This window comes from Mycteria americana, chromosome 16 (genome assembly GCF_035582795.1).
Source record: "Mycteria americana isolate JAX WOST 10 ecotype Jacksonville Zoo and Gardens chromosome 16, USCA_MyAme_1.0, whole genome shotgun sequence".
Taxonomy (NCBI): Eukaryota; Metazoa; Chordata; class Aves; order Ciconiiformes; family Ciconiidae; genus Mycteria; species Mycteria americana.
Genome location: NC_134380.1, coordinates 7,215,226 through 7,234,285, shown reverse-complemented (window position 1 = coordinate 7,234,285; position 19,060 = coordinate 7,215,226). Strand labels below are relative to the sequence as shown.

Below are 19,060 nucleotides of genomic sequence, written 5' to 3'. Positions count from 1 at the left end.
TAGAACATTTCCTCCATCCTACAGCAGAAGATGTAACCAGAGTTTGGTCTCAGAGGGCAGAAGGCAAAGGAAACGGGATGCTCAGCATCGCACACATCTTTCCCTGTGGCCCCAGCAAGGAACCCAACCACAAGGCATGGAGCAGGGAGAAGCACCTACTGAAGTGAACTGGATGTTGACGGGCTCATTGCAGGAGAGGGTCCGCTGCACGGCTCTTAACTGCTTCACGTGGCTGCTGTCCCCTGCCTGCATCACTTCATCCATGTGGAAGGTGCCAGGCAGCTTGGAGTCCACTGTGATGACAATGGACAAGTCAGGTAGCCTGGCAGAAAGAAAAATACCATCAGCAATAACGGAGCAAGGAGAAAACTGCCTGGAGAGGCGTACACTGGTCTGGGCAAACCTCCAGGACAGCCTCCAGAAGGTTCTCTTCAGATGAAACCCTGCGCAGGTCCTTCTTCTGCTAGAGCCTGTGTTGTGCGGCTGAGAGGACACAAGGCAGGACACAGCTGTGAGGTCAGTGCAAAGACACCAGATGTTCCTAACTCACCTTTTGCTCTTTATTCCCCCTGGACTGGACTTTTCTAGCTCAGGACATGACTGCTTTAGAATATCATAGTATTTCTGTGTTTTAAATTGAGTGGGAAACACCAATGCCTTACAGCCAACCTGTGAAGGGAGACAGAAACTCATGAGAAGTCACGTTGGGTTGATGTTCAGGACATGATAAAGAGCAGTCACCACCAACACAGGAACGTGCACAGCCCTGTGACCCCACGCAGCGAGTGGTAGCCATTAACACCTCACCTGGATTTTCTCCACGGCTTGTTTCTGTAAACACATGATACAATGAACTCTCTCCAGATTAAACCTAGAGATTTCTAACACCTTCCTAGCAAGAGTCATGGTGTGCAGCAGTTTAAAGGTTCACTGAAGAGCATGACGTAGGTCTTTGCACAGTGAGGGTGCAGCAGCCGTGCTCCCAGGGCTGGGGACATGCCTCCAGCAGGCAGATTCACTGAGGGTAAATGCAAACCGAGCCTGTACAGCTATGCACTCATAAAACCCCGCAAGCGCAGGGCAGGGTGCTGTTATTGCACACCCGGCTCCCCAAGCCCTGATGCACGCCTGCAGCTGGTGCTTTGCTCCTCCCTGGCATTCGGTTCAGGACAGGCTGGTTGCTTTTTGTTGGGCAAGAGAGCAGAGCTGCAGCCTGAGAACCTCTTCTCCCAGGATCAACACTCCTCATTGCGAGCACAAGGCAAACAATTGATTTTTCACATTAGGAGTCCCAACACTAACAAAAAGCCCAGTCCCAAAATATGGAGGAAAAAAAAATTCAATTGAGTGTATCTGAAATGAGGATGTTTGAGGAACTTTGGAAAAACAAGGAAACCTAAAGACTGCCTCTCAGGTCAAGCCAAGGTTTAATCGTGAGGTTTTTTTATGGTGTTCTGTTTCCTGAGATTTTTCCACCTCTTTTTAAAGCATTAGCTATTTTGAAAATTAAAACATTTTTCATTCAACCTTTACATTTACATAATCCTGAAACAAAGCGCTTTAATTACTCCAAGAATTTCTATTTCTTTTTCAGCAGAGGAGATCTGCTGAATTTGACCCAGATTTGCAAACTACTTTCATCTTCCAAAAAACGCATTCTTGTCAAATAAACTATTTACATAAATTATTTACTCATCTGTTTTCATTATTTTCCCAAGGTCCATGAAATAAGGAGATGGAGGCTATGCCAATAAATTATTTTTAAGTACCCTCTGGGGTTTGTCAGAAGGGAAGACAAACATTTGCTCTATTTTCTGGAACAGTCTGCCCAGAACCCAGGGAACTGAGTCTGTTCTGGGATGTTTTGGGCCTTTTTACTATTAGTTCTTTCAAACTAGTGCTCTGGTTGAACTAGCTTTGCAAAACAGACGCTACGGGAGGAGAGGAGCTTGCAGGGCACATGCTGTATGAGACAAGGCTCTCTAGCTGGGCATCTCCCACTTGGTCTCAACCTGAATGGCAGCAGACCCTTCTTCAAAAGACCTGTCATGTAAGTGCTGACATCAGTTTGCTTTTACAAAGCCCTGGAAATACAGCAAGAATCAGAGGAATGGTTATTCAGCGTGTATTTCTTTATATACCAAAGGGAGGGAACCTGATGGAGCAAGGAAGGGACTGCACAGGTTGACAGGATCCAAAAGACAAAGCCCTAAAGTCTTCAGGGATTTTCTCGTGCAAATAAACAAACACAAACAAATGTGCCAAAGGTACACGGGAAAGCTACGAACACTAGGAAACCTGGGAGGGTGAGACAGGAGTAATCTCCAATGGAGCTGAAGCACGTTTCTGCTCTTACCCCATCGACAGTCCAGATTTACACTGGAGGAGAAAAATCAAAGCAGAATCTGACACAGAGAGATGGGTAAGAAAACAAAAGCCAGGTCTCACTGGGAAAAAAGGAAAGTACTGCCATTTACGTTTCCACCTGGTGAGAGAAGCAGGAGGACATCCACACTGGAAGAGACATGCTTCACTGCAGCACCGTGTTCAATCCTAACGCGTGAAAACAGGAGTGACACCACTGAGAATACCTGAGAGGGTTAAGTGAAGGATGAAATGGGAACTCAAATTGCAGCCCAGCAACCAAATTACAGAGTTACTGATGCAAGAGAAAAGTCTCTCTTTGTTGCTAGAAGTTATCCACTTCTTTCTAGGTAAAACCAGAACTTGGATGGTGCTGGGAAGACCCATATGTGGTTCCAGCTCTTCTAATACTGCCCTTTGATTTAAAGCTGAACAAACCACAGATGAGCAAGTTAGCTTCTCAATCCTAGGATTAATTTCTAGTTGTCAAATGTTTAGTAGACTGGATTCCTCATTACTGGACCTAAGGAGCCAGAACAGTTTAAACTGATCAGTGCTCTGCACATTGCAAACTCAAACCCAGGCAGGTATACAAGGGTAGCTGAGGCAGCCACAATCAGACAGCAGAAAGATGTCAAGCAGTGGCAATACCTATGACTTAAACCAGGTTAAACTCAAGGCCAGCAAGGCCTAGGGCACATTTGGGAAGGAGAAACCAAGCTACCAAGTAGGCTGGTCCTTTCTGAGCCTTCCTCCTTTCTACTTTCAAGGTTAAAATCCCAGATGGTGATTTTTGCCCTGAGTGGTAGGCAGGCAGGATGGCACCAAGTCAGGCAGGACACCCACGCAGTGCTCTCCCGCCCAGGCAGGCTGGACCGCGAGTGTGGGAAAGTTAGAACTGATTTAAGACACATGTTGCTTCTAGAGATTGCAGCCACGCCCTGCTACTACAAAGTCTCTGCTGTCCTGGCTGCCAGCTTCTTGGGTAGAACAGTCCCTGGATCAGATATTTAGTCTTGCCTTGTTTTCCTCACTCCCTAGTAAACGGCTGCTGGCAGGTATGATTATTATTGGTGTCATATTGGCGGTTCACGGTTGTTAGCAGAGAGAGAGGGATGAGAATGATGCAGAAGTCTCCATCAAACGGACAAGGTGGCAGCCAAAGGGAACAGCAATAAACGTGACCACTTAACTGCAGCTTCATCCCCTTGGTCACTGCACGGTGGTGTTCCCTCTACATGGCCACCACCAGCCCGGCTCGCAGGCCAGCTCTCCGGCCAGCTCTCCCTGATATGCCCAAGTGCTTAACCAGAAGCTCCTCTGTACTGTGTCCCCACTATCCCCTTTAACAGACGGCTGCTTGTATGCGTTCTCATAACGAATCAATTAGCATTACCAGCAAGTGCCATACAAACCTTCCTGATGACAAACTCCAGCTCAAGGGCCTGGTAGGCTGGATTCACAGATACCTTAAGAGGGAGAAACAAGAAGGTTGATCAGAGTTACTCTTGCCTTGAAAATCCTCTCCCCTAACACATATTCCAACAGAAGAGTTCTCCCAGGGACAAACCATACTCAAATCCTCTCCTTCTCTCCAACAGGCAGAACTAAGAGCTCCCCACTACAGGGATTTCACATTCACCAGAAAAATTAGCTGAATCCTGTGTTTGTGTGAAAGAAAACAACCAGAAGAGAGATTTATGTGAGGTCAGATAGTCACAACAGAGTTTCAGGAACCGAAACTAGACCTCCTGACTCCCAGGCAGACATTCAAACCACTGAACTGAAGACTCAAAACACAAGAGCAAGTCAGGTTTCCTAACAGACAACCATGAAAATACCAGCTTTCTCCTGTCCAACTCTCCACAGAAGCGGTATTGGTCACTGCAGTTGAGTTCACATCAGGTTCATACTGAGCCATGCTTATCCACCCTGTTACTATGTCTCAGCAGACACCGGGATGAACCACGATGAAGAAAACAGACCAGAAGCTACAGTGCAGCCCTTCATGTGGTGCACTGTCTAAATAAGATGCATTTTGGCACTGTCTAAACAAGATGCATTTCACAAAATGAAAATTGGCTTTGGGGGATATGCAACTTGGACCATATTATTACTCTCAAACAAAAATTGGCTTTGGGGGATATGCAACTTGGATTACATTTTTAAGTGAGCATTTGCACCATGAAGCAATACAGGTCATTTTTGGGAGGGATCTAAATAACTGGTAACTTTAGGACAGCAGCATGTTACATAGAAATGGTCCTATAGGCAAAAGCATGTCTCCATCTATCATCGGCTGCTGCAAGCTAGTTCACAGCAGTCCATTTCTTGCTGCTCCTTCCTCTGCAGTCTGCTTTCCTACATAGTGGAGGACAAAGACGCAGAGGGTTCCACAGATCTTGTTTAAATACTGGATTCAGTTATAGCCAACATGCTGGGTAAGAGCACGGGAAAAAGAGACAACAAACTTTACTCTCCAGGAGCTCCTACTGCTTCTTTGTCTCCATTTCCTTTCCCAACAAACTGCTAAAAACCCAGACACAGCAAACTCCTTACCAGGATGATTCCTGCCTGGGCAGTTGCAAACTGCATGAGAACCCACTCGTATGTATTGGGACCCCACATTCCCAGCCGGTCTCCCTTCTTCAGGCCAAGAGCCAGAAGCCCAGCTGCTGCCTGGTCCACCTGTAAAATACAAGACAAGAGCCTGAGGATCACACACAGGACGCAGTGGGGGATATCTGTCTCCAGGCACTGCTTTCTGGGGAAAAAACATCGTCTTTGCAACTGAAATCGGATAGAATGTACCTCTGCTGCAGTCTGCCAGCCTACTGCTGCAGCAGCAGCATCTTCCGAGTCACAGAGCACAGACCAGCCCCTGCTTGAAAGCATGGTTGACTGAAAGCATAAAAATAACAAGGGTGGAACAATACAACAAAGTAGGAATAAAACCAAAATAGGCAACTATGTACAAATAGTTGCAAATTAATTCTTGCCCAAAGACTCTTTAGTGTCTAGCTCCTCATCAATCCAACTTAGGACTAAGCCTTACCCATATGCTGGGCCCATCTACACCGTTGGATCTGCCTCCGTTCTGGCATATCACTTACTTCTAAAAGGACTCAGGTGAGGAAAACTGTATCAAGTGATTTTTGACCAGTCTGGGGTTCCTATCCTCATTAACTTTCATTCAGCCACTATATTAATATGACTACTTTATTTTGCAAGATGGTAACCATGTTTCAGGTGTGCAGATGCATGTATACATATTCTGAAGTATTCAGGAAAGTTCATAGAGCTTTGTTATGTTCTCAAATGAATTTATGAAAACTACCTTGTAGGAGATACAAATTTAAGGAATAGCTATTCTCCGATTTAGTTCTGAATTACAGCCTACTTTTTAAAATTAGGGTGAACAGAGGTAATCTTGTTTACCTGAATGGATGTAACCAAAACGCTAGTAAATCTTAAAAAAAACACAAACAATTCTTCCTATCCAAGATCATATCATACATTTAATAGAAACTTTCCAGGTAGTTAGCCTTGAAATATTGCCCCTCCATTCAGAATACACATAAACATATATCTGTATGTAATATGCACACATACATACACATGTATATATACACCCACACATGTTTTTGCATATGATATTGAGACCAAATCCTTGACTTTGCTCAGTTGCCCTTGTGCTTGGACTAGAAACCTCTACACCCTCAGGACCTCTGACAGTCAGAGCAGAGTGACCAATACAAGATCTGGAGCCTACTCCAGTTGAGAAAAACACCGTGACTCAGTCCACACCACATCAGATAGGGGTGATAATTTTTAAGTATGAAAGTTCATTCTGGGATATTCAGCAACCATTTTACATACGCTGCCTTCTCCCTTTGATCTCAAGACTCTAAGGAGGACAAAGGCAGCACACACCCATTGGTGTGTGCTGGGGAGGTGCTGTCACCCTCTGCTCAGGGCCAGGATGAAGATCTGCATACGACAAACCTCACTCCTGAGCTGAGTGATGAAATCATTTTCCATTTCTCCATCATGCCTGCTGCCGCTGTTATCTACCCGCCCGGGCTCCCCGAGGGGCGAACCAGACGCTCACCTCCTCTTTGAACTGAGCAAACGTCTTCCGAACCCCATCTCGGCAGAAGACCAAGGCATCACGGTCAGGAACCCGCTCGACAGTCTCATCCAGGCACTGGCTCATGGTTTTGGTGAGAAGGGGAATGTCTAAGGTCCCTTGGACATAGCTGTTGGTCACCCTGTGGGAGGCAGAGGGCATCCCTGTGTGCAGGGCACTGTGAAAGAAAAGAAGAAGAGTCTATTTTTTAATAAAACCCATCAATACAATTCTCCCTAGCTGGAAGTATTATCAACCTGACGACAGTACCAGGAGTACTCGATGCACATCCCCACACCGGTGAGAACCACAGGCAGCCACTTCAGCGGGTCAAGATCAGGAAGACCTCCGAAAGCACTTGGAAAGCACATGCAGCAGCCAGGGGGGCACCGGGCAGGCGAATGGCCTCGGTAATCCCAGCGCACCCACCTGGACCTGCCGCACCGGTAGGCAGCACAGGCAGAGCCTCCATCCCTCCACTGGGAACCGGGACCTTGCTCGCTGATGGGGAAGGAGCCTGCGCCAGCCCTGCAGACCAGGCACAGCCTGGTCCTACAGTCATTCACCTGGGGTGAAAACTACCTCGGACGTTTTGGGATATCTGGACAGATGATGGACTTTGCTGAGAGATCTCGACTGGTTGAGCAAAAAGACCGGGTCTTTTTGCAACATTAAATAGTGCAAATAACTTGGAAGGAACACAATCAAAACAGTTTGTAGGGAAATTCCCCCGACTGGCTTCTCTCTGCTGGAAAGAGCAGACGACCAAGAAAGAGAAAGTTAAAATTAAAGTCAGAGATCTATCATTTTATCTGTCTCCAAAATGGTCTGCAGAGAAGACTCTAATCCTGCAGAATAAAAACTGTTTAGAAGAGTTCAAAGAAGTTGAGCTGTAACCGAGAGGCTTTTGCAAAGTAATGGTCTTTGTATACAACAGCATGCTTTACTGTCTCTGCCAGCTAGACTGCAAAGGGTTAATGGTACTGAAGACAGCATCAGTAAAGAGGAGCTATCAGCCAGATGAGGGGGGAGAAGTGCAGAGGCAATAATACAGCAGGCTCACAGGGTGGAGGAGACCAGACCCACTGCAAAGAGGGGACAGGAGGGGAGGAGGACAGCAGGGAGGTGTTTCAGCAGAGCAGCACCTGGGCAGCAATGGCATAGCAGGGTCCTTGAGAGGAGCACAGAGATATTGTGCTGGAGGCCAGGCTGGAGAGGGAACATAGTTAGGAGAACATAGCTAGCAACAAGAAGATGTGGACAGAGTGGCTGGGAAAAGCATTTTAAAATCATTAAGGCTTTCACTGAGTCCTGATCATCAGTGGAAAAGCAGCAACCTCCCCTCAAACCACAGCTCCTGACCGTCTGAGCGCTGCAGTTCTTGCCCTGCTTTCTCTCTCCACCTCCTCCTGCTCCAAGTCTCTCTCTGCCCCAGCAGCCAGCCCCTGCCACCTTTTCCCAGCCTCCTGGGAAAGCAGTAAAAGCCATTGCAGCCACTGCTGCTCGCTGTTTACAATGGCGACCAGAGAAGCCACTGTCCCATCGCCATAGGGTAGTCTCAGACAAGCAGCTCCAGCCGCTCACATGGGCAGACAAGGAAACCGCAGCCTGTTTGCAAAAACGTTTAATGGAGACAATCACGCTCGCATCTCTCTACAGCCAAGTCACCTCCAGTTTCAGCGGAGCCTGTCCCTAAACACTCCACGATTCTCTGCCAGCTGAGGCACAGATAAGTCCCTGCTCGCTCCCGCAGCCTGAGAAGGGCTGGAGCGGCCAGAGAGCAGCTGCTGACCTGGTTGCGCAAGAACACTTTCCCTGCACACCATCACAGGGGTCACTGGGATCCGAGCAGGCTCTGTGCCGGGCAAGTAAAAGTGGGAGCAAGTAAACAAAAGCATTTCACGGACTGCACAGTTCCTCTGAGGATACCACCCAAGGAACTAATTGGTAAAAAATTTGCTCCAACACATTCTTCTACTGCGTGACTGAAAAACAAAAATCAAAACCCCACCACAAAAGGAGACTGGAGAGGGGAGGAAAAATTATTAGAAAACTCAGATTGTAAGAAAATTCGATCAAAATCCAAAATGTCCAGCTGAAACACTCTCCTGCTCTCTGCAGCCAGCCTTCAAGGGGTACTTGCACAACCCTGCATTGCTAATGAAAAGGGTGATATTTTACACTGTCATGACTTGGCAAAGCACTTAGGCAGACCAGGCTTTCTGGTCGCACTCTCTCAATTTTTTCCAGGACTGAAGAGCCAAAGGGTTTCAGTGACCTCGCAGGAACCAGACTTTCACACTAAATACAAGAGGGTGCAAAGCCAGAGCCAAATGACAGTTCCACCTCCAGTACTCATGGCTACAGCTTCCTCCCTACCCTCAAACATGGGGATGAAAGAGCATCAAAGAGCAGTAAAAGATGTCTTTATAAAGCCCTGCACTCCGAAACACTGTGAAAATACTGCTGGTTCCCCTCACAGTGTGAAAACACGCACGGCTTGCTCTCAAAGGTCCCAAGCATTCACACCTTCAAATGAAAGCATCAGCAGCTTTGAAATTAGGGCCTAAGATATCTCAAGCTCACAACCCAGAGTCACTAACTCCTCTCAAAGTGCCTGCTCACATGGTTTCCTCAAATACATTAAGGAAAGCAAAATTCACAGCGGTCATCTAGTTTGAGCTCTCTGAATTCTGGTCTGATGCTCTCATGTGCTTCAGCATTTCTGTATCACTTATCTCCGGGCCATGGCAAGAGTGAAAGGTGTGGGATAAAACACAGCAGGCTGTTGGAAGCACTGGGGGTTGAGAACAGAATGAATGAGGCAGATGCATGATACATTCGTTATCAGTAGCATCATGCTGGAAATAATGTAGGGTCGGTCTCCCTCCTGCCTATAGCCAACAGCAAGCGTATATATCTGATCTGAAAGAATGTATCAAGAGAACTCTACAAAGAAAGGGTCCAAAGGATTTAGAAATAATCTTTTTGTTCATCTTTGTTACAGAAAACAAGTAATTCATCATCCACCTCTTCCTATGAAGCATCTGGTAGTGCTGGAGATAAAACAAGACCAATGGTCCGACGGTCTGATATTACAGCAGCTCTCATTTCCCTGCCTCAGCCAGAGGAGAGCAAATAAAACTCCGCTTGCTCTTGGGTCTCAGCGTAGACTGTCAAACACTCTTGGAGAGCACATGACTTCTGTTGGCAACACATTCCAGCAGCAAGACAGCCTGCGGTGCCTGCAAATGAGCCAGCCTCAGCACTCAGCTGCTCCTGCAAAACTCCGTAACCCTGGAGTTCAGCAGCGCAAATGAACAGAGAAACATCAGAGACCCAGAAAAAAATCACCCCCCGCCTGCCTCATGCGAAAGGCAGGCAAGCAGCCGAATGCTGGCAGACCCAGAAAGCACTCCTGCCTGATGGTGGCAAGCAGAAACGATCAGACTGAAGCAAGCACTCTCAACTAATCCTAGGAGCTCTTTGTATTTATCTCCGAATAGCCCCAACTAACATTTTACAGTTGTTGATATAAGATAACCAGCCTCATTTTTCACCTTTAACTCTTCACCAGTCTCTATAGAAATTATCAGAAGGGACAAGAGATGAACACGAGGCAGAGGCATCAGCGTAACCTCCTGTCCCCTACGACGAGCACACAAGCTCCTGCTTTGCAGCTGTGAAGGACACTGACCCGACCTGTGGTGCCATCCCCTCTTCACGTGGATGAAAGGCCCTGCCCTCCCAGGGCTCGGGAACCGTCCTGACTGCAGAGTTCATACTCGGAGAGGTTCATGGACTCCCCAGCCATTTCCTTTGTTCATGGACATCTATCAGGAGCTTCTCCCCCCAAAGCAATATCTTTTGGGTCTTTTATGTAACACAACTGCAATAAAAGGGTGGTGAAAGTTAACCCTGCTCTGCTCTGGCCTTACCTCTTCTTTACTCTTTAAAATAACCCTGTTGACTAAAGAGTTAACCAGGCTCTGATTACTTTTGTTTGTTTGAATCACAGAGTCACAGAATTGTATAGGTTGGAAAAGTCCTTTAACATCATCAAGTCCAACCGTTAACCTAGCACTGCCAAGTCCACCACTAAACCATGTCCCGAAGCACCACATCTCCACGTCTTCTAAATACCTCCAGGGATGGGGACTTCCCTGGGCAGCCTGTTCCAATGTTTGACAACCCTTTTAGTGAAGAAATTTTTCCTAATATCCAATCTAAACCTACCCTGGCACAACTTGAGGCCATTTCCTCTTGTCCTATCTATCGCTTGTTACCTGGGAGAAGAGACCGACCCCCACCTCGCTACACCCTCCTTTCAGGCAGTTGTAGAGAGCGATAAGGTCTCCCCTCAGCCTCCTTTTCTCCAGGCTGAACAACCCCAGTTCCCTCAGCCGCTCCTCATCAGCCTTGTGCTCCAGACCCTTCCCCAGCTTCGTTGCCCTTCTCTGGACACGCTCCAGCCCCTCAATGTCTCTCTTGTAGTGAGGGGCCCAAAACTGAACACAGTATTCGAGGTGCGGCCTCACCAGTGCCAAGTACAGGGGCACGATCACTGCCCTAGTCCTGCTGGCCACACTATCTTTGATACAAGCCAGGATGCTATTGGCCTTCTTGGCCACCTGGGCACACTGCTGGCCCATATTCAGCCAGCTGTCGACCAACACCCCCAGGTCCTTCTCTGCCTGGCAGCTTTCCAGCCCCTCTTCCCCAAGCCTGTAGCGTTGCATGGGGTTGCTGTGGCCCAAGTGCAGGACCCAGCACTGAGCCTTGTTAAACCTCATACAATTGGCCTCGGCCCATCGATCCAGCCTGTCCAGGTCCCTCTGTAGAGCCCTCCTACCCTCAAGCAGACCAACACTCCCACCCAACTTGGTGTCGTCTGCAAACTGACTGAGGGTGCACTCGATCCCCTCGTCCAGATCACTGATAAAGATATTAAACAGGACTGGCCCCAGCACTGAGCCCTGGGGACCACCAATGGTGACTGGTCGCCAACTGGATTTAACTCCATTCACCACCACTCTTTGGGCCCGGCTATCAGCCAGTTTTTCACCCAGTGAAGAGTACACCGTCCAGGCTATGAGCAGCCAGTTTCTCCAGGGGAATGCTGTGGGAAATAGCGTCAAAGGCTTTACTGAAGTCTGGGTAGACAACATCCACAGCCTTTCCCCCATCCACTAAGCGGGTCACCTTGTCATAGAAGGAGATCAGGTTGGTTAAGCAGGACCTGCCTTTCATAAACCCATGCTGACTGGGCCTGATCACCTGGTTGTCCTGTACATGCTGCATGATGGCACTCAAGATGATCTGCTCCGTAACCTTCCCCGGCACCGAGGTCAGACTGACAGGCCTGTAGTTCCCCGGATCCTCCTTCCGTCCCTTCTTGTAGATGGACGTCACATTTGCTAACCCCCAGTCAACTGGGACCTCCCTGGTGAGCCAGGACTGCTGATAAAGGATTGAAAGCGGCTTGGTGACCACTTCCACCAGCTCCCCCAGTACCCTTGGGTGGATCCCATCCATCCCCATAGACTTGTGTGTGTCTAAGGGTATAGCAGATCGCTAACCATTTCCCCTTGGATGATGGGGGCTTCATTCTGCTCCCTGTCCCTGTCTTCCCCCTCAGGGGGCTGGGTACCTGGAGAACAACTGGTCTTACTATTAAAGACTGAGGCAAAGAAGGCATTAAGTACCTCAGCCTTTTCCTCATCCTTTGTCACTGTGTTTCCCCCTGCGTCCAATAAAGGATGGAGATTCTCCTTAGCCCTCCTTTTGTTGCTAATGTATTTATAGAAACATTTTTTATTGTCTTCTGTGGCAGTAGCCAGATTAAGTTCTAGCTGGGCTTTGGACCTTCTAGTTTTCTCCCTGCATAACCTCATGACATCCATGTAGTCCTCCCAAGTTGCCTGCCCTTCTTCCAAAGGTCATAAACTCCTTTTTCCCCTGAGTTCCAGCCAAAGCTCTCTGTTAAGCCAGGTTGGTCTTCTACCCCACCGGCTCGTCTTTCTGCACATGGGGATGGCCTGCTCCTGAGCCTTTAAGATTTCCTTCTTGAAGACTGTCCAGCCTTCCTGGACTCCTTTGCCCTTCAGGACTGCCTCCCAGGGGACTCTGTCAACCAGGCTCCTAAACAGGCCAAAGTCTGTCCTCCGGAAGTCCAAGGTGGCAGTTCTGCTGACCCCCCTCCTTACTTCTCCAAGAATCAAAAACTCTATCGTTTCGTGATCGCTGTGCCCAAGACAGCCTCCAACTGTCACATCACCCACAAGTCCTTCTCTGTTCACAAACAACAGGTCCAGCGGGCGCCTTCCCTAGTTGGCTCACTCACCAGCTGTGTCAAGAAGTTATCTTCCACACACTCCAGGAACCTCCTGGACTGTTTCGTCTCTGCTGTATTGTATTTCCAGCAGACACCTGGTAAGTTGAAGTCCCCCATGAGAACAAGGGCTAGCAATTGTGAGACTTCTCCCAGCTGCTTATAGAATATTTTGTCTGCCTTTTCATCCTGGTTGGGTGGTCTGTAACAGACTCCCACCGTGGTATCTGCCTTGTTGGCCTTCCCCCTGATTCTTACCCAGAAACACTCAACCCTATTGTCACCATCATTAAGCTCTAGACAATCAAAACACTCCCTAACGTACAGGGCTACCCCACCGCCTCTCCTTCCTTGCTTATCCCTTCTGAAGAGTTTATAGCCATCCATTGCAGCACTCCAGTTGTGCGAGTCATCCCACCATGTTTCCATGATGGCAACTATGTCATGGTTTTCCTGCTGCACAATGGCTTCCAGCTCCTCCTGTTTGTTGCCCATGCTGTGTGTGTTGGTGTAGATGCACTTCAGTTGGGCTATTGATCCTGTCACCTTTTTGGGGTGAGAAGGCCTAATTCCTATGTGACCATTCTCAGGTGCTTCTGTGGTTTCTAACACATCCATAACCCTTGTGTCTTTGCTGCTGCATGGATCTCCATCCCCTACCTCCACTGAGATGGCAGACTGAAGGACCTTGCTAGCACACCGTCCCTCAAACATTGGCGTGCTGCCCCCAGGCTTATCTCTAGCAAGCCTGGTTTTATTCCTTTCCCCCTTCAAATCTAGTTTAAAGCTCTTTCAATGAGCCCGGCTAACTCCCGTGCAAAGATCCTTTTCCCCCTTTGAGACAGCTGTACCGCCTCTGTTGCCAGCAGGCCTGGTGTCATGTAGACTGACCCATGATCAAAAAACCCAAAATTCTGTCGGTGACACCAGACTTGGAGCCAGGTATTGATCTGCTGGCTCTTCCTGTTTCATCCCTCGTCATTCCCTGCAACTGGAAGGATAGAGGAGAACACTACTTGTGCTCCTGATCCCTTAACCAGTCATCCCAAGGCCCTGAAGTCTTTCTTGATCGTCCTTGGACTTCTTGTTGCAACTTCATCGCTGCCTACCTGAAAAATCAATAATGGATAATAATCTGAGGGCTGTACCAGGGTAGGAAGCTTTCTCTTCATATCTTTTACCCAAGCCCCAGGGAGGCAGCAGACTTCCCTAAGAAGTGGGTCCGGTCTGCATATTGGGCCTTCTGTTCCCTTCAGACGGAGTCTCCTATGACAATGACCTGTCTTTGTTTCTGTATGGAAGCAGTTTTGATGCAGTAGGCCAACTTAACCTCGGTGACACCTCCAAGCTAGATGAACCATCGTCCTCGTTATTGTTCGGGTCCACTTGCAGAGCCTCGTACCTGTTATGCAGGGGCACCTGGGAAGGTGGGGTAGTCACGGAGGGACACGCCTGCGGTGCCGGGCAGGAACTCGTTGCCATTGCCTCCTGTCTCTTAAGTCACTGCGTTCAGCCAGGAGGAGCGAGGATAGGGAATCCTCCGTACCACGTGTCCTGTCTGCCTGTTGAGCCTGTCTCAGGGAAGGTAGGGTGCAATTCCAGTAGCCTGTCTATCTCTTGTGCTCTCTGATGCTCCTCAACCTACACACCCGCTCCTGGAGCTCTGTCACTAAGCAGAGGAGTTCCCCTACCCGGGCACACCTCCCACAGCTGCTCACCGCTGCCCTCCGGCACTGGTGTAAGAGCAGGGCAGGTCCTGCAGCCTGGCACCCGGCTGGCAGCGCATTCCCGCCGGAGCTCTGGTGGGTGCAGAGCTTAGAGAATCCACGGCTTTCTGCCAAGTGGATACCATTGCTCCCTGGTTGAGCTGGCTGAGGTTCAGCGCCCTTCCTGCACGCCCTTCTGTGAGAACTGCCGCGCAAACTGCCGCACCGCACCCTGTTGGCGGGCTCCTGGCAGGTCTCCTGGCTCCCCCGAGGTTCCCCCAGTTCGGGAAACCCCCGCGCACCGTGCTGGAGCGCTCTGCTGCCGATCCTGCCGGCACTGGAGCTGCTCGCCTCGGCGACTGGTTTGGTTTGAGGAAGGATCAAGTCCCCAGAGCTTTCAGGCTCCTACTGCAGCAGACTTTTTGGTTACATTTTCCACTGCGCCTCCCTCCCCTCTGCACTTTTCCTGCCAAAAGCATAAATACTGCTTAACGCTAGGAGCAGAATTTAATAAACATTTTTATAAGGTTACTAGAAAGAGTTTACTCTTCTAAATACGCTCTTTTTATCCAAGCGCTTTGTGTTCCTGCCCCTCAGTTTCACTTCTGGGCTGGAGTCCAAACTGCTCTGTCGTGCTTCCCTTCTGATCTCGTTTCCTATGAACAGATTCCGAGACAGCAATCTTGGCTCCAGCAAGGGCTTCAGCCACCTCACTCCTAATCTCAACCCAGTTGAAACAAAACACCCAGACCCCGTGTGTGGAAAACAAGGGCTGCTCCCCACAGTACCTGGGGAGTTGCTTCCTGTAAGTCATACCTGCTGGTGAGCATTAGGCTCTGAATACCAGCGAATCCTTCAAAGCCTTTCCCAAAGCCAGTTGCTTTCCTCCTGCTCTTTCCCACAAACTTGCGCCAAGAGGCAGCATTGAAGAAAAGCAAGGCAAAGAACTGGCCTGACCCCCCCCGAATCCCAGAGCTCCTCGGTGCCCTGGACCTGTTGGCACCCCCGTGCCGCCCCCCCCACCCCGCTGCACCACAGGAGGACGGGGACAGTGCCCGACAAAGCCCACAAGTCAGAGCGCTGAAGGAGGAAGGGGAAGCTGTTTGATACATTTCACGTTACTGCAGTCAGGATGGAGCTGCTGCACAAAGAAAGTTCAGCCCTGGGCACATGTTCACATCCCTCCATACGCTGCGCGGGGCTCATCCCTGCCCCTGGTCCCCTCCCAGGCTGGGGCAAGGGGGGGGGGGCAGATCTAGGGATGCAGCCTGTCTTCTGCCACTTTGGAGGAGTTTTAGGGGAGCCAAGGGACAGCGACACACACTGAGAGCGAAACCTCCAGCTGAACCTGCCCTCCCTGCAAGCAGCCACCCATCTGGGTGGACAAACACACCACTCTGCAGCTGCGCTATAGCCCCCGTCATCTGTCACACATGGCCTCCGTCCCCTAGAGCCCCCATCCTTGTCCCTACAGCCTCTGTGCCCTGCAGCCCCCTCATCCTCTGTGCCCACAGCCCTCCATCCTCTCTCACCCATGGCTCCCTGTCCCCTATAGCCCCCCATCCCTTGTTCCCACAGCCCTCCATCCCCTATAATCCCCCATTCCCTCTCACCCACGGCCCCCTGTCCCCAAAGCCCTCCATCCCCTATAGGCCCCCATCCCATCTCACCCATGGCCCCCTGTCCCCTATAGCCCTCCATGCTCTGTAGCCCCCCATACCCTCTCACCCACGGCCCCCCGTCCCCTATAGCCCCCCCATTCTCTCTAGACCCACGGCCCCCCATCCCCTACAGCCCCCCCTTCTCTCTAGACCCACGGCCCCCCGTCCCCTATAGCCCCCCCATTCTCTCTAGACCCACGGCCCCCCATCCCCTACGGCCCCCCCTTCTCTCTAGACCCACGGCCCCCCGTCCCCTATAGCCCCCCCATTCTCTCTAGACCCACGGCCCCCCATCCCCTACGGCCCCCCCATTCTCTCTAGACCCACAGCCTCCCGTCTGCTATAGCCCCCATCCTCTCTAGACCCACAGCCCTCCATCCCCTGCAGCCCCCATCCCCTGTCCCCACACTCTTCCTCCCCTACAGCCCCCGCCCTCTGTGGCCACAGCCCCGTCCCCCGCAGCCCCCCGGAGCCCAGCCCCGGCCCTACCTGCCCGGCAGGGCTCCCCACCGCCCGCCCGCCCGGCGCAGGAGGGGCAGCCCGCGGCGGGACAGCGCTGCCAGCCGCGCCGTAGCCATGCCTGCGGCCGCGGCACCACCCGGCAGCCCGGGCCCGCCGCTCGGTACGCAGGGGCGGTGCGCTGCGCAGCGCGGCCCGCCTCGGCCCCGGCCCCGGCCCCGGGCCCGGCCCCGCTCCCGCCCCGCGTCGGGGGGGGGGCTGCGGGTCCCCTCGGCCCCGGGGCCCGCGGCGGGCGCTGCGGGCTGGGAGGGAGCGCCCGCCGGGACGGGGAGCAGAGAAAGCGTTCCCCTGGCCTGGGCGGGGGTGCGGGGATGGGGGCTCAGGCCAGGCAGAGCGGGGGACCCCCCACGGCCGGCAGCACAGAGCCCCGCTGGGCACCTGCCCCGTCCGCTGCCAGCTTCCAAGCCCGCGCACTGCGCCTCCATCCCCTGTCTCCCCCCTCCGCTCTCTCTTTTTCCCGGACTGCTCCATCAGCCTTTTTCTGCCTAACCCCAACCGCTGCTACACCCCAAGGCCTTTCTGTGCACCCCAAAAATAAGCCCCACACCCTAGCTGAGATGGACTTTGGTGCGAGGCAACAATCTCACTTGCCTCCACTTTTCTCCATCTGTATCACTTGGTGCCTGAACCCCGTGAGTCATTAATTGATTTGCAGCCCTATCCAGTTAATGAGTTATCACAGTTACTACTACCTCACTAATAGCTTTAGGCACACCCTGGCTGCCTGTACTCTGCTAAGGCAGGAAGAGAGACCAGCCAGGAACTGCAGAGCTACTCCAGAGCCGGGCAGGCTGAGATCCCGTCAGGTAAGGGCAGGGGCCTGGGCAGGCACCCAGGCGAGGAGGGCTGCGGTGCTGAGCTCTGCCAAGCACCCGGCCACAGGAGCAGTGCTGCTCCGCTGCAGCAGAACTGATGCATCGTTCTAGGGGACGCATCGTTCCCCATGTATAAAATGACTGACGACCTTTCTGGACATTGCCTGCAACAATGGTCAGAAGCAAATTAATCCTTGTGAAAGGGCTGGGGTATAAATTTGATCCCAGAAAATAGCCTGTGTCTTTCAAATACCGTATGGGCGTTAACCAAACAGAGCTGTCAGTGCTGGCCTGAGACATGGGCTGTTTCTGGCTCCACCACTGACCTGCTGGGTGATTGCTGGCTGCCATTTTGCAGCTCTTCCCTGGGTGGAAGCTGGCGTTCAGTGTGTCTGGACACGGTGTGTCTGTACCACGTCGAGCACAATGGCGCTGACAAACAAGGGCATAGATATTGACCTCGGAATGAGCGTATCTCAGACACCAAAGCCATAAATGTGCTCATAACGCAGCCGCACAGTGAAATACTGACTGCAGCCAGACCTCCGGTGTTAGACACTTGCTTTTAGAAGGAGGAAGGATTTTCCCCAACGTGCATCTTGTTCACAAGGAGTTTGGTGGCAGCGGTGACACTGTTTTGTTGGGGGAAAGGAGTTTTTTGTCTTTGAAATGTGAAAAATTGGTCGTGGCTGCAGAGGGGACACTGGGTGAGGCAGGCCAGATATCCGGAGACCGTTCCGTCTGGGAATGGTCTCCAGCCCCTGGCTGGGGTGGCTACCTCATGCCCCCAGGGCCACAGTAAGGATCATTAAATCAGGGTTAGATTGACAGTGTTCATCCCGCTTCCCTCAGCAGTTCCTGCTCCCTTCTCCTTGCTAATGTTCTTGCAGCCTTCCTCTCACAGAGTGTGCAAATGTGCCCCGTGTTACAGTTTGTCTGTCTCAGATAGGTCTGAAGTCTTTTTAGACATGCACAGGTACCTCTGTTTACATGTCAGTCCCACTAAGATCAGTCGCTAGGTGAGTTTGTGCATTTCCGCAGACGATGTAAGGCTGTATGACGTTCATGGCCAGACGTTATCCTTTCACTGTTTCAGCACAGCACAGAGCAATTACCTTTGTCTGTACCGCCGGAGCATCAAAGTGCACTCAGTGTTGTATAACTACAGAGGAAAAAAAAAAACAACATCTGGGATCCAAAAATGCCTCACCTTTAATAAACAAAAGTATAGCTGACTTTCAGTTTGATCTTCCCACGTTCTGATCAGTAGCCTTCAGGGTGAGTCCTGGTTAGGTATTAAACCAAGAATCATGCAGGAGTTAATATGACCTTGACATTCGGGTACATTTGTTTGAGATTGTCAAAGCAAAGGCAGACTGAACCACTAACACTTCATACACCACTGAGTAAGATACCATTTCTTTCTAATGAAGATTTTAAAATCTGCCTTCAAGTTAATCACAAAAAAGCAGGTAGGTTTGTAACTGATCTACACCCTTGTTTCCTTCCACTAAGAGCCAGAGGCTCTTGGACTC

The 19,060-nt window shown here is 50.7% G+C and overlaps 1 protein-coding gene across 1 annotated transcript in view; it reads right to left on the bottom strand.

Moving 5' to 3' along the window:
• ACSF2 (acyl-CoA synthetase family member 2) overlaps positions 1-16,823 on the bottom strand; it is a 41,086-nt gene extending 24,263 nt beyond the window's left edge. Inside the window, exons 1-6 of the mRNA XM_075519127.1 lie at positions 16,681-16,823; positions 6,476-6,671; positions 4,924-5,052; positions 3,780-3,833; positions 551-669; positions 160-322 (exon numbers count right to left, since the gene is read on the bottom strand). Of these exons, the coding sequence (XP_075375242.1) occupies positions 160-322; positions 551-669; positions 3,780-3,833; positions 4,924-5,052; positions 6,476-6,671; positions 16,681-16,769 (750 nt within the window). The 5' untranslated portion in view covers positions 16,770-16,823. The remainder of the gene's footprint in view (positions 1-159; positions 323-550; positions 670-3,779; positions 3,834-4,923; positions 5,053-6,475; positions 6,672-16,680) is intronic.
• Between the last annotated feature and the right edge of the window lie 2,237 nt (positions 16,824-19,060).